Source organism: Nerophis lumbriciformis, linkage group LG12 (genome assembly GCF_033978685.3).
Source record: "Nerophis lumbriciformis linkage group LG12, RoL_Nlum_v2.1, whole genome shotgun sequence".
Taxonomy (NCBI): Eukaryota; Metazoa; Chordata; class Actinopteri; order Syngnathiformes; family Syngnathidae; genus Nerophis; species Nerophis lumbriciformis.
Genome location: NC_084559.2, coordinates 9672049 through 9688360, shown reverse-complemented (window position 1 = coordinate 9688360; position 16312 = coordinate 9672049). Strand labels below are relative to the sequence as shown.

At 38.2% G+C, this 16312-nt stretch overlaps 1 protein-coding gene across 2 annotated transcripts in view; it reads left to right on the top strand.

The window, feature by feature from the left end:
* piwil2 (piwi-like RNA-mediated gene silencing 2) overlaps positions 1 to 8313 on the top strand; it is a 71521-nt gene extending 63208 nt beyond the window's left edge. For both annotated transcript variants that reach the window (XM_061985884.2, XM_061985883.2), the window contains 2 exons: positions 2894 to 3001; positions 7995 to 8313. In XM_061985884.2, the coding sequence (XP_061841868.2) occupies positions 2894 to 3001; positions 7995 to 8151 (265 nt within the window). In that variant the 3' untranslated portion in view covers positions 8152 to 8313. The remainder of the gene's footprint in view (positions 1 to 2893; positions 3002 to 7994) is intronic.
* The last annotated feature ends 7999 nt before the right edge of the window (positions 8314 to 16312 follow it).

Genomic DNA, 16312 nt, shown 5'->3' with positions numbered 1-16312 from the left:
TCACCACAGAAATTGTTACACATGGAGTGACAAGCAGAGGTGGGTAGTAACGCGCTACATTTACTCCGTTACATCTACTTGAGTAACTTTTGGGATAAATTGTACTTCTAAGAGTAGTTTTAATGCAACATACTTTTACTTGAGTATATTTATAGAGAAGAAACGCTACTTTTATCTACATTCAGCTCGCTACTCGCTACTAATTTTTATCCATCTGTTAATGCACGCTTTGTTTGTTTTGGTCTGTCAGACAGACCTTCATAGTGCCTGCGTTTCAACAAATACAGTCACTGGTGACGTTCACTCCGTTCCACCAATCAGATGCAGTCACTGGTGACGTTGGACCAATCAAACAGAGCCAGGCGGTCACATGACCTGACTTAAACAAGTTGAAAAACTTATTGGGGTGTTACCATTTAGTGGTCAATTGTACGGAATATGTACTGTACTGTGCAATCTACTAATACAAGTTCCAATCAATCAATCAATCAATCAAAAGTGTGAAGGAAAAAAGACCATATTTTATTTCAACCGTACACCCCGTCAAAATCCTAAAGACTGACTGCACAGTTCCTGTCTTCACAATAAAAGTGCCGCTCCATCGCGCCTGCGCTTTCAAAATAAGAGTCTCCGAAAGCCTGCGCAAACAAGCTAGCAAGCTACGGAGTTTGCCGCCAATGTATTTCTTGTAAAGTGTATAACAACGAATATGGAAGCTGGACAAATAAGATGCCAAAAACCAACCACTTTCATGTGGTATTAGACAGAAAGGAGGAACTTTTTTTCTCCTCCATTTGAAAACGTGGACGTTTGTCATCACTACTGTCTGATTACAATCAATGCAAGTCATCACAATCAGGTAATACACCAACTTATATTCTTGTCTTCATGAAAGAAAGGAATCTATATGTGTTAAACATGCATGTATATTCATTAAAACACCTTTAACATGTAAACAAAAACGGCAAAAAAAAAATATATAAATTATATACTGTATATATCAATGTATGTATATATATATATATATATATATATATATATATATATATATATGTGTGTGTGTATATATATATATATATGTATATATGTGTGTGTGTGTGTGTGTGTGTGTATATATATATATATATATATATATATATATATATATGATATGTGTGTGTATGTTACTCATCAGTTACTCAGTACTTGAGTAGTTTTTTTACAACATACTTTTTACTTTTACTCAAGTAAATATTTGGGTGACTACTCCTTACTTTTACTTGAGTAATAAATCTCTAAAGTAACAGTACTCTTACTTGAGTACAATTTCTGGCTACTCTACCCACCTCTGGTGACAAGCCCATGGCTGTAAAATTTAAGCAACACTGGTTGAAAAACATTGCCACCATCAACCAAAATGTCTTCTACGTGCGAGATTTGGCAACTCATTTCTTATAAGTCATTGGCCATTTGTCTAATCATGATAACACTTTAAGGCTATCTGCATTGCATATGGCACAATGTTTTCTCAAGGATTTTGAGCAAGCAAGTGGGGGTTGTCACAAATGAAATGTACAATAATGTGACAAAATGTACACATCACACAATACTAGAGATGATGTTCGAAACCGATTCTCCCGTTTGTTCGATAAGAAAAGAACCGATTCCATGGACTCGAATCCATTTTTGAGAACCGGTTCCTGTTATCGAGGCCACTATAGTAAAGAAAAAGAGTTGGTTCTTTATTCGAATCCCTGGGAATGAATCCCAAATGGGCAATGTTATGCCCATTTGATTGTAGACTCTTACTGACACCTTGTGGCGATATGAAAATACTACGCGCCAATAGTTGGGGCACTTCCGGGTTGGCGACGTCAGTTAAGTTCATGAGACAATTGAGAAGTAGACAAGTTGGGTTAGCTCTTACAGGCCTTGGAAAAGATGAGTCTGTAAGTAAACTGTTTAACTTGTTTATGTAACTCAATATTAATGTGGCAAGTGGTTAAATTTGATTCTAAGATGTTTATTGAAAAACGATTTTTGTGCACTGTTTCAATGGATGTTTTGAGGACTTAAAATGGCTGCCAGTCGTGTATTTCCACCATCGAAATACTTTCAACACTCAAAAGTATTTGTTCGATGATAGTACTGTATATTTGTGTGAAGCTAATATTTACATATTGTGTATTAAATTTCAGTATGTTAATTGAATCACATAGCTTATACATTTGTCATTGTGTATATTTCAGTTTTTGTTTTTTTTAAATAACAGTCCAGTGCAAGACAAAAGTAAAGATAGGAAAAGACAAAGCAAGATCAACAACAATAAAGAGCCTAAATGGATTAATCTGCTTTGGAACTTTATTAGACGTCTTGGATTGTTTGTTAGCTGTCTGCCTGTGTGTATCGTTAGTATGTTCCAATAGCAGCAGAAGTGCACTTTTTGGAGAGCTGTATTTTCAGTTTTGTGCCCAAGGGACTGATTTTATTCAACACTATATTATTATTTATACACCTATAGTGATCACAGACACAGGTTATTTTTCTGAAAAATCCCACTTAATATACTTTGGGTAACAGTCAATATTTATTTATTTTATTTTTTTAGGGGGGTAACAGTCAATATTTATTTTATTTTTATTTATTTTTTTTTTTCTTATAAAATAAAAGTGAGCTTTTGTTAAACCAAATATTGTGTTTTTTTTCCATATACAACAACCTATCTGGATTCGATAAGAGAATCGATAAGGAATCGGTTCGATAAGAGGATTCGATAATAGGCTCAAACTCAATAATTACTTATCAAACATCATCCCTACACAATACTCAGTGGGCCGTGGAAGCTACTCCAACGACAAACTTAAGTGCAATTGTTGATAAAGTGTCAGATATGTCTTTTCTTTTCCCCACACAGGGTTGACTTCTATCTGATGGCGCATCATACTCGTCATGGTTGTGGATTGCCTACGCACTACATTATTCTGTGCAACACTGCAAACCTCATGCCAGACCATTTGCAAAGGTATCCGAAACCTGTTTACATTTTACCTCATTTAATTCTAAATATTTGATGCATCTTTGAAACACGTTGCTAATGTCTGTGCAGAAAACGGGGGAGAATGTCAATATAAAATAATATTTTTTATTTTGTACGTCAATATTTTATTAAAATGCCATACATGCATTTTCTATACCGCTTATCCTCGTTAGGGCTAGGGATAAACTGAAGCCAATCCCAGCTGATTTTGGGCGAGAGGCAGGTTAACCCTGGATTGTCGCCAGCCAATCGCAGGGTACATATATCAGGCATGTGATTTTTCCGTCTATATTCGGAAATCCACCTTTTTTTATCTCTGTAAAAATATAAAAAATATTTTCCATTTTTCTTAGTTTTTTCCAACATACAATGTCATACCTGCCAACTACTCCGGTTTTCCCGTAATTCGTACGGTTTTCATCAACCTATTCCGGGTTACGGTTGCAGTGATAAAAAATACGGTTTTTCATTAATTAAAAAAAAAAAAAAGGTGAAAACTACGCGAATTGCACCTTGTGCAGACAAGATTTTTCGATCGGACACGGAGGAATTAGCGATGTAAAAGACCACGTTGGGACAAAAAAACACAAGTCTAATGCCGTTGCTAGCGATACAAGTGGAAAACTTTCAACGTTTTTCGTCGCCCAAACAGATTCTTTGGATGTGATAAATGCCGAAGTTTTATTTACGGAAGCAATAATTGAGCATGGATTTCCAATCGCACTGGCTGATCACATGGGACAGTTAAATGTTTGTAATGCAACCTTTAAAAATCATTACGCGGTGATCGCGGTCCCAAAAATAAACTTTTCTTGCATGATAATGTCCAGAAAAATTCGCTTTATATTACTATAGAGTCCTTTTAACGAATGAGTTTGATGGTTTATCACAAACCTTAAATGAAAGAAGTCCTTTGTTCTCCTGCACCATGCATGCGCTTTGGCCTTGCTTCGTGTTTGGTGCGCAATCCTGTCGGCTGTATTTCACAGCACGACATACTGTTAAAAGTGTTTATGCTATTTATGCTTTCAAGTCCAAGTTGAAGAAATCTTGTTAAATGTTGACAGCATAACTACCAAAATACAGAAGTATGTCCTTAATATTTTTGCAGTGCTATTTCTGTTGAAAAGTTCAAATGATTACATTAGAGATGTGATGTGCCACTTTTCAAGTGTCTGATGGCTTAAATTAATTTTCATTCATTTTTCATATTTTGAATTCTTTTGAAAGGCTTACAAAAAAACGACATTTGAATTGTAATTCCATGCTATTGACAGGACTATTAATTTTAATGAAGTTAGCTTACCATGTTTACAGTATGATAATTGTGATAGAATTGTGAATTTTAGGCACAGAATATTTTTTACAATTGAACAAGGCAGTAGATTATACAAGCTTGGACAGAAAGTTAATAATGACACCAATTTTTTTTTTAATGGAATTGTTTAGTACTGTTTTACCATTTGTTTACTGTAAAAAGTGTTTATACTGTTTATACTTTCAATGAACAAATTGAAGTCTTGTGAAAGGTTGACAGGATAACTGGCATTAACTGTCAAAATAATTTCAAACTATTGAAGTTAGCTTACAGAATAAACATGTCAATCAACCCATATGATTTTTGCTGTAATATTTTTGTTTTGAAAAGTCACTGTGACTGATAGAAAAGTGATGGTTTTAGCAACATTTTAACCTGTCTGAATGCAATCAATCATTTTGCGTATGCAATCACAGGGTACATATATCAGGCATGTGATTTTTTTCATCTATATTCGGAAATCCACCTTTTTTATCTCTGTAAAAAATATTAAAAATATTTTCCATTTTTCTTAGTTTTTTCCAACATACAATGTGTTAAAATATTGGTCCGTCTCTTTGCCATACCTGCCAACAACTACGGTTTTCCCGTAATGTGAATTAGTGAAGTGAATTACATTTATATAGCGCTTTTTCTCAAGTGACTCAAAGCGCTTTACATAGTGAAAGCCAATATCTAAGTTACATTTAAACCAGTGTGGGTGGCACTGGGAGCAGGTGGGTAAAGTGTCTTGCCCAAGGACACAACAGCAGTGACTAGGATGGCGGAAGCGAAGATCAAACATGTAACCCTGAAGTTGCTGGCACGGCCACTCTACCAACCGAGCTATACCGTCCCGTAATGAGTACGGTTTTTGATAATCCAGTGGTAAAAAGTAAGGTTTTCCATAAAAAATTATCAACTTAAAAATCAAAGCTACGTAGTGAAGCAACTCCACAGGCAGGGGACAAAATATACGGGAAAATCAATGACGTATAAGAAAATCCATGATTGGTTGGTTTGGTTTACTATGATGAGTCACGATTGGTTAAGATTGGGGCAAAACATTACGGACAGGCCAATCAGAGAACATTCATTTTAGTTGTTTACCATGTAAGCCCAAATCTTAACTGCTCTCGACATGGAAGACGTGAAATACACATTTGGGGTCCAGGGTGGGGTTGGTCGCCCACCCTGGACCTGGCTGGGGACCTGTGGCCCCAAGACCCCCAACTTATTTTCAGTCTTTTTCATTAAGTTCAAATCACATGCCTGATATAAACACAATGCCATCATAAGGCCTTCTGTAACGCTCAATTAAACACAGTGAAGTGAAGTGAATTACATTTATATAGCGCTTTTTCTCAAGTGACTCAAAGCGCTTTACATAGTGAAACCCAATATCTAAGTTACATTTAAACCAGTGTGGGTGGCACTGGGAGCAGTTGGGTAAAGTGTCTTGCCCAAGGACACAACGGCAGTGACTAGGATGGCGGAGGCGGGGATCGAACCTGCAACCCTCAAGTTGCTGGCACGGCCGCTCTACCAACCGACCTATACCGTCCCTAAATTGTCAATAACACGAGTGTAGAGCTCAGACATATGGACCAAAAATCATATTCCGATATAGTTTGGCCCATAAACTAACACATAAATGGAAATATCCGTTGACATAACTAAATATCTCTACTATTTCTAGATTTTAAATTTTTGGTACCGATTGGGATCCCAAATACACAAATATAGGTACCAACAAGTAAGAAAAGTAGGTTTTGCGTAACAGGATCCCAATGTATAAGGTGATTTAAGATTAAAGAAAAAGCCTTGAAAATAAAATTAGAAAAGTCAAATATCGTCTCCAATCTTCTTTAAAAAATAAAATAAAAACATTTAGCTATGCCCAATTCTTTAGCTACACAAGAGAACAAAACGTGAAATAAATCACCCTGGTTTAAGAAGACATGTTTAAATGTCGGCAGCAACGTGAAAATAATTGACTTTTTTTCAATGGTCTTTTTATAGATAAACATTGTTAGAGGGCATACACAAAGATTTTAGCCAGGAAAACCAACCTGCCAACTGGCACAGGAGGGAGGGGGACACAGCTCTAAGTGATCAGTGACACTTCCGCATCAACCACTTGTCCATTTGGTTATGGTTTAAATTTATTTCAAACATGCTATACAGATGGGCAAAAATGTTACTCTAGTTTGATCAAATTTTGATTTATTTTAGGAGCAAAATGCTAGTTAAAGGGTTAAAATCTGTATTTGCACAAGTGCTCTTTTTTTTTTTTCAATACTAGCACAACCTATTTTTAGATGCAAATGCAAGTCAAATGCTCGCTTTGTACAGCCCTGTAGTCACTCGGTCACCATGCAGCCTATTTCCAAAATAACATTCCTTTTAATTGTATCATTTCTGTCTTCCTTAATCCATTTTTGTTTTCGTAAAAAGCACATACCTAATCGCTCTTACACTATTTTACAGCTTTTGCAGCCAGTGGTGCAATTTACATCCAGTTAATAAATAAACGACCAAAAACTGACCTACCGTATTTTCCGCACTATTAGCCGCACCTAAAAACCACAAATTTACTCAAAAGCTGACAGTGCGGCTTTTAACCCGGTGCGCTTTATATATGGATTAATATTAAGATTCATTTTCATAAAGTTTCGGTCTCGCAACTACGGTAAACAGCCGCCATCTTTTTTCCCCGTAGAAGAGGAAGTGCTTCTTCTTCTACGCAAGCAACCGCCAAGGTAAGCACCCGCCCCCATAGAACAGGAAGCGCTTCTTCTTCTACTGTAAGCAACCACCCGCCCGCGTAGAAGAAGAAAAAGGGCGCGGATATTACCGTACGTTTCATTTCCTTTGTGTGTTTACATCTGTAAAGACCACAAAATGGCTCCTACTAAGCGACAGGGATCCGGTTCATGAAAAGACGCAATCTCTCCATCCGCACACGGATTACTATTTCACAGCAACTGCCTAAAGACTTTCAAGAAAAGCTGGCTACTTTCCGTGCATATTGTAAAAACAAGATAGCTGAAAAAAAGATCCGGCCAGAGAACATTATCAACATGGACGAGGTTCCACTGACTTTTGATATTCCTGTGAACCGCACTGTGGATACAACGGGAGCACGTACGGTGAATATTCGCACCACAGGGAATGAGAAGTCATCCTTCACTGTGGTTCTAGCTTGCCATGCTAATGGCCAGAAACTTCCACCCATGGTGATATTCAAAAGGAAGACCTTGCCAAAAGAGACCTTTCCAGCCGGCGTCATCATAAAAGCTAACTCGAAGGGATGGATGAAGAAAAGATGAGCGAGTGGTTAAGGTAAGTTTAAGTTTACGCGAAGAGGCCGGGTGGCTTTTTTCACGCAGCTCCGTCCATGTTGATATACGACTCCATGCGCGCCCACATCACGCTGGTTTTAATATATTATTAAAGTTTGACTGACCTATCTGACTGTTTTTTTGACATTCCTTTAGCGCAGTTAGATGCGGCTTACAACACGGGGCGGCTTATAGGTGGACAAAGTTTTGAAATATGCCGTTCATTGAAGGCGCGGCTTATAACCCAGGGCGCCTTATGGTGCGGAAAATACGGTACTTTTTGTCAACATGCTAAATCATTAGCATATTTTATTTACTGACTTTCGTTCTGCAACAGGCTGACCTTCAAGATGTGCCATTTGTACTGGAACTGGCCGGGCACTATCCGTGTTCCAGCACCGTGCAAATACGCACACAGACTGGCCTACCTCTCAGGCCAGTACCTCCATTCTGAACCAGCCATCCAGCTGGCTGACAAGCTATTTTTTCTTTAACTATGTATAGTAAGCTCAATTTAAAAATGTTGTAAGAAACCAATCTATGTTTATTGTTGACTGTTGAATACTAAACCAAATACTATCGTGTTCTGTTGTTCTGGTTATACTATGTCTAGTAAGCTCAATTTAAAAATGTTGAAAGAAACCATTCTGTGTCTATTGTTGACTGCTGAATACTAAACCAAATATTGTTATGATCAGTGTTGGGTTAGTTACTGAAACCAGTAACTAGTTAGTTACTTTATTTCGAAAGTAACTCAGTTACTTACACCAAAAAGTAATGCGTTACTTTTTTTAAGGCTCCCATTAATGCCCTTTTAGCCTTCATTTCAGTACTGTTATTGCAGTGGATAATAATACAATGTGTTGATCAACTTGACATGCATTTGCATCACTGAACTCTGCCAAGCAACGTGGTCTACATACAACACACAAAGACAAAGATATGTTTCAAAGGGCCAATCTGTTTCAGACCAGAACAAATTGACAAAACTATTTTAAATAGCTGCAACATAACATACATAAGTAACAAACAGCATAATAACAACATAGATGTAAACCAAGGAAGGCACACACTACATACACAAAGCCTAACCAGGCGTTTTTTTTCTCTCAAGGAATTGTGAAATAAAATCATGTCTGAAGCCCAGAATATTCTACGCATTTCCCCAGTTTTAGTTTAGAGAAAAGGAAAGATTGGCCTGGCCCACTAGCATCCCTCCTTATGTTTGTGAACTTTATAGTCTATACATTTAGAGTGATGTGATAATCAAACACTCTAGAAGTCGAGAATGAAAGAGTATATAAGAGAATTGACAGAGTGTGTACCTTCAGTGCTGAATGATTAGCAGAGGCAGAGTTTCGAGTGTCTTCTTTAGCTTGCTTTCCATGTTTATGTACTCACTGTCCACTGTGTCCAGGAACTTGGAACATGTTTTCGTGCCATTTGACGCCCGCTATCACGCTAATTAGCTGCCTGAAAGCAGGTGACTCTACTGTAGAAATAGCCTGCATGTCTTCTAGCACTTACGCTGCAATGGCTCTATCAATGTTGTCCTGGCTAGCAGTCCCTCTGTTAAAATCCTGAGGTGGAGGTGAAGTGTCTGTCTTTACTAGCTTTGTCGAAGCATGTTGCTTTTGTAGCTGTTTCAGCAGATTTGAATTGCTGTTTTGGGGAGTAGATAGGAACTTTGATCCAAGACACAACTTACATTTAACTAAAATGTTATTTTCTTTGTGCTCGACAAAAGAAAAGTAGTGAGAATCACTCCATGTTAAGAAACTCTGCTTCGGCTCCGCAATGATGTCTTATTAGTAAACACAGACACACACACAGCGCGCCTCTTCTCCCGCTTGTGAGACAGGAAGAATCAGAAGGACGACACCGCAGCTCTCCAATAAAACACACTCAGATCTTCTCAGTTTCTAGCCGATACTATATCAAAAATACTCACTGGATCGGTTCGCAGCTGAGTGTGAAGCGACTGGGATGAGAATCAGCACCTCCAAGTCCGAGTCCATGGTTCTCGCCCGGAAAAGGGTGGCGTGCCATCTCCGGGTTGGGGAGGAGATCTTGCCCCAAGTGGAGGAGTTCAAGTACCTCGGAGTCTTGTTCACGAGTGGGGGAAGAGTGGATCGTGAGATCGACAGGCGGATCGGTGCGGCGTCTTCAGTAATGCGGACGCTGTATCGATCCGTTGTGGTGAAGAAGGAGCTGAGCCGGAAGGCAAAGCTCTCGATTTACCGGTCGATCTACGTTCCCATCCTCACCTATGGTCATGAGCTTTGGGTTATGACCGAAAGGACAAAATCACGGGTACAAGCGGCCCAAATGAGTTTCCTCCGCCGGGTGGCGGGGCTCTCCCTTAGAGATAGGGTGAGAAGCTCTGTCATCCGGGGGGAGCTCAAAGTAAAGCCGCTGCTCCTCCACATGGAGAGGAGCCAGATGAGGTGGTTCGGGCATCTGGTCAGGATGCCACCCGAGCACCTCCCTAGGGAGGTGTTTAGGGCACGTCCGACCGGTAGGAGGCCGCGGGGACACGTTGGGAAGACTATGTCTCCCGGCTGGCCTGGGAACGCCTCGGGGTCCCCCGGGAAGAGCTGGACGAAGTGGCTGGGGAGTGGGAAGTCTGGGCTTCCCTGCTTAGGCTGCTGCCCCCGCGACCTGACCTCGGATAAGCGGAAGAAGATGGATGAACTTTTATTAGTAGATTGCACAGTACAGTACATAGTCCGTACAATTGACCACTAAATGGTAACACCCCAATAAGTTTTTCAACTTGTTTAAGTCGGGGTCCACGTAATCAATTCATGGTACAAATATATACTATCATCATAATACAGTCATCACACAAGTTAATCATCAGAGTATATACATTGACTCAAGTTTGGCAAGTATGGTTAAGACCTTTGTTAGATGGGAATCTGGGTTTAACGTGGTTAGTGGAGCTCCCCGGGTGTTGTGGTTATGGCGGTCATTTAGAAGTAGTTTAACATGTACTCCGGTATCAGGGAGGTGTAGCGGATTTTCTGTACGTTAACTGCGTCTGCATATGTAATATTTATCTCGATTTTAATTATCTTTAGTCCTCGTTACTGCTTAGACTACACGATCTCCATAAGCAGCTGAATGACTTCCCCCCCCATAGTTCGGGTAGCTTTTGCTGTCGCTTAGCTACTTGTGTTGTCCTGAAGTCAATTGTTAATAATATTTACATAATTACTTCATAATACTTTTGTATTAGTGACTGCAATGCTTCAATTTGGAGCTAAAGTTGTTTTTATTTATTGAATGATATAATCGGTAAACAGCGGTTAGATGACGTCACTTCCGCTAAATTGCCGCCTGTTGGTTGACTTCCGGTATTCGTTCGAAAGCAACTCTAACATGTTGCGGTCCATCCATCCATCCATTTTCTACCGCTTATTCCCTTTTGGGGTCGCGGGGGGCGGTCTTCTGAAGTAATATCTGTCGCCATCCTGCACAAAGCGGCGAAGAAGCAATGCCGTAAGTTGTCTTTGACAAGTTAACATGTCAGACACGTTAAAAAAAAGTGTATTAGTGCCGATATGTTGAATAGAATTGTCGAATTCGATCTATACCTCTGGAAGGAGGTATAGATGGATTGACGCCAGGACCACCAGAATGTCTCACAGTCTGTATCTCCAGGCTGTGAGACTGATAAATGAACAGCCTGCCCCTTGACCATCTTATTACCTCACTCTTCACCACGTCAATAATTGTGCTGTGGACTTTGCATTGCTGCAACATCAACGTAACACCCATCAGACATCTGACTGTTCCCACCCCCACGTCCTTCTATTTGCCATCTTCTTGACAATACTAAACTGTAAACTATGGCATACTTGCCAACCTTGAGACCTCCGATTTCGGGAGGTGGGGTGTAGGGGGTGGGGCGGGGGGCGTGGTTAAGATATATATATATAAGAAATACTTCACTTTCTAGCTATATATATATATATATATATAAATAAAAGAAATACTTGAATTTCAGTGTTCATTTATTTACACATACACACACACACACAACACTCATCTACTCATTGTTGAGTTAAGGGTTGAATTGTCCATCCTTGTTCTATTCTCTGTCACTATTTCAGAACACACACATTATACAAATATACATTATAAAATCAATAAGAAAACGGGAGCTCTAATTTGGGAGTCTGAATTAGGATCAGAAGTTCCTATATAAACATTGCGCACTCACGTCGCCTTCTTTTTGTATTGATTACTGCAGCTGTGCACTGGATTCATTCACAAATACAAACTACAACTCACAAACACTTTAGAGTTAGGCTCCACCATCAGAATGTGTACTTAAACTTATAAAGATCACATGGATATTATTCAGTGAGTTGATTCACCAAAACTAACCTGTTATACAGGAGGAAAAAGCACACAGGACGTTTCAATTGTTCACAGACTGGTCGCGCTCATCAGAATGACAAGACACTTCCGGTCTGCAGGTGATAGCATTCAATTGGGAAGAAAGGCCCTACTGCCCCCTACTGACCAATGTGAATACTGATAAATGTGTAATGACAGCTCCAAAAACGAATTCAAACTACAAAATAAAATAAATAAATCAACACAAAAATGTGACACATTATGGGTGGGTCACATATGCATGTACAGTAGATGGCAGTATTGTCCTGTTTAAAAGTGTCACAACATTGCTGTTTACGGCAGACGAACTGCTTTACGGTAGACGAAAAATGACTGCTGTTAATGAAACTGCCTAACAATAAACCCACATAAGAAACCAAGAACTCGCCATCGATCATTAGCTGTTTATATTGTGGGAAAGCGGACGTGTGAACAGGCTGTCAACACGTCACTCAGGTCCGCGTGGAGCTGGAGGGGGCGTGGCCTCCAGCTCCGCCTGAATTTCGGGAGATTTTCGGGAGAACATTTGTCCCGGGAGGTTTTCGGGAGAGGTGCTGAATTTCGGGAGTCTCCCGGAAAATCCGGGAGGGTTGACAAGTATGAACTATGGTCAACCTGCACATCAATGCAGTTTCTATGCCGCTGGACAAAGCTCAAACAAAATGTCGTTGTTCATGTATGACTTAAGTGTTATTATGACAATGACAATAAAGGAATTGATTGATTGATTGAATTAGATACAATGTGTTCAAGTCATTCAGGCACACGGGAGTCTCCCTCTGCTGGACATTTCGGGACATTACAGTTCCATTTTGTATGTCATAGCAGACAAAATATGTCCTGAGGCAATAAGTGTGTTTGTGTCTTTGTTCTTTTCAGTTTGTCACCATCTCGTCTATGAAGAAATGTCAAAAGTAAATGGTCAAGCTCAGGGTCACTAGCTTTTAAGGACAGGGGGAGCTAAGCCCCCAGGAGATGCACAGGATGCGAGCGAACGTAGCGCACGAGCACAAAACCTCACAAACGGCTAACAAAGACTTAGAAATGATTCATTGTTATTATTATTATTATTATTTCAGTCGGTTTATTTTCAATCTGTGTTCAGTACAACAACAAACATGTGACATTTTGTTTACAGCATCAACAAGAAACAACGACTTGCATGATCCTTCAAGATACACTGAAACACAATGAAAGTGGTGGCATTAGCCTCTATGTTATTACTTCACAACATAGAGGCTAATGCCACCACTTTCGCTCACAATACAATAATTGTTTGTTCCCAAATATTTTGCAGTTGCACAGATTACATTTTGGGCACATAAGTGACTAAAATGGTTGTAAATTCAAGCCCTGGAAATATTACTTAATTACTTGAATTAAAGTGATATCTGTATCGGGATAATTTGGCTTGTATATAATATATTTATATAAATATATATATGTATTATGGCAAGCCGTTAAGGAAATTAAATATATATGGAAGTCTGAATAGAAATGAGAAACGTTTATATATACTGTAAATAAGAAAGACTTAGCTGATCTGAAAAAGAGCCAAAGCTGTCAAAGAGCTGAGGGACCATCTTCAAATTGCAATGCTGGAACAAATAATGCAAACAACAAAATGTAACTTCCAGGGCTTGAGATAAACGTAGTCCCGTCGTCCCGGGGACGGTAAAAACAATGCACGGGACGAAATTAAATGCTCTCTGGGACGATGGCTTTTAACCATTTGTTTTCTTTTTATGTATTTATTCATTTTACATTTTATATTAAATGTCTTGGTTTGTCCTCCCTCTGAAAATCCTGTGAAATGTTTAACAAGCCATCTTATAACAATACAACAGCTATTAATGTAACAATACAATAAAACAAATATATTTAATTATGTTGTTTTCATTATTTTAACAATAGGCTAATGTATATTACTTTATATGGATTCTACAAGAAACACAAAACTTAAAAACTAAATTATTTACAATTGCAGACACAAGGTTTTGTGCAGCTTCACTCATTGTAAAGGAAGACGGAAGTCCACGCAGGAGAAAAATTACTACAAAGATGGTGTCTGGGTTTTTCTTATATATATCTATAAATACATATTAAGTCTTTCATACATATATACTGTATATATATATATATATATATATATATATATATATATATATATATATATGAAAGACTTAAAGGTATACGAGATAGGCTCCAGCTCCCCCCGCGACCCCAAAGGGAATAAGCGGTAGAAAATGGATGGATGGATAGAGGATGTTGTGGATCATGTTGACTATTGGTCCTCCTAATTGTCAATCATTCTGGTGATGTTACGTAAGGATATATATATATATATATATATATATCTCAAATAAAACAAATGGCTTTTCAATAAGCCATTTTTTAGTTATTTATTTATTACAACGCCAAAATAGGCCTAACAACGCCAATGGTTGTAATTCTGTAGCACTTTGAGATTTGGAATCAAATGTGAAGTAGATTACAAATACAATCTATTATATAAATAAATTATATATATATATATATATATATATATATATATATATATATATATATATATATATATATATATATATAATTTATATATATATATATATATATATATATATATATATATATATGTCCTTACGTAACATCACCAGAATGATTGACAATTAGGAGGACCAATAGTCAACATGATTCACCCAGAAATAAATAAAACAAATGGCTTATCGATAAGCCATTTAAAAAAAAAAAATTGTTTTAATATTTATTTATATGTATCATTATTCTCCTACTCACCTTTCCAGTAGAGGCCTCTCCCCTCTCACTTTATGTGCTCCTCTGCCCTGACTCCTACAGGTCAATAGGGGTTGTGGAGTGATTATTATTATTATCTACTGATGATAGTCAGGGCCGGCCCGTGGCATAGGCCGTATAGGCAAATGCTAAGGGCGCCGTCCATCAGGGGGCGCCACGCCAGTGCCACAAATGTTGGGAGAAAAGAAAAAAAGTTGGTACTATTATTTCTAAATACAAAAAATAATCCCACGTTAATTAAAATGCAAAGTAAAGCCTATTTAATAGAAATATTATTTGTTACAACAATCCTACCCCTTTCCCACTTCAAAGCGTTTACAAATATATAGAATCATTTACTGACCTTTTTATATAATAAAATAACATCTATGAGTTAGTATACAACAGTTTTGTAATATGTAATTAATTCATTAATTCAGTCATTATTAACATACTGAGATGAAGAGTATCTTATTTTCAATAAGGTTGAAAGTATTTCTCATAATTCTTCTTCTTTGTACTCTGTAAGCACTATTATTTTGAACAACCTCTTAAACTGGATCATATCAGTACAATTTTTAACTTTTTTACTTAATCCATTCCATCATTTAATTCCACATACTGATATGCTAAAAGTTCTAAGTGTTGTACGTGCATATAAATGTTTGTATTAGGTCTCTCTCAAGCAGGTGTTTTTTGTTTACATTGTTATTGCCTTCTGGTTAGCTAATGTTTGCCCTGCAGGTAATAGTCACTTTTCCACCCCTTTATATATTAGGTATAGTTGTAAGTTAAAAAAAAAAGGCAAAGCTATTCGGGTTCTTGTGAGTATATACACTTCACTGCCGATGTGGGGGGGGCGCCACCTAAAATCTTGCCTAGGGCGCCAGATTGGTTAGGGCCGGGCCTGATGATAGTCATACGTGAATGAGCTCAGCTCCTGTTCTCCTCCATGTGTAAAGTGAGAAACACAGCTGATGCTCCAGAAGGAAATAACCCCAAAGATAGCAAATGGTAAAAAAGAGTGCACATTTAACTTTATAAATAACCAGGACCTTCATGATGCATTTCAGGCTAACTAGCTAACTAAGTAGCAGCATTGTTTTAGAGTGGGAATGTAACTTTTTGTCAAACACAGACCTGGTGTAAAGTGGAGCTAATTCATTTTAATACAAGCAGTGATGAATACTTACTTTCTTGAAAAAGTTTCTTATGTCCATTTTGCATCCGTTCTTGTTTTGCAGTGCTGTGTGCTAATGTGCTTCGTACACCTGCAGGACCGCTAGCAAGGTCACAGAGAAAATGCGGACTGGATTTTGAGTGATGTGGGCATTTTCTATATGAACAAGTGGAATGGATTGGATACCGACGCACTAAAGGGGCTCTCTACCTTACACTACGAAGTGAAGGGAAACTGAGTGAATAATGACAGGTTATATGATTATTTATTTAAACTCA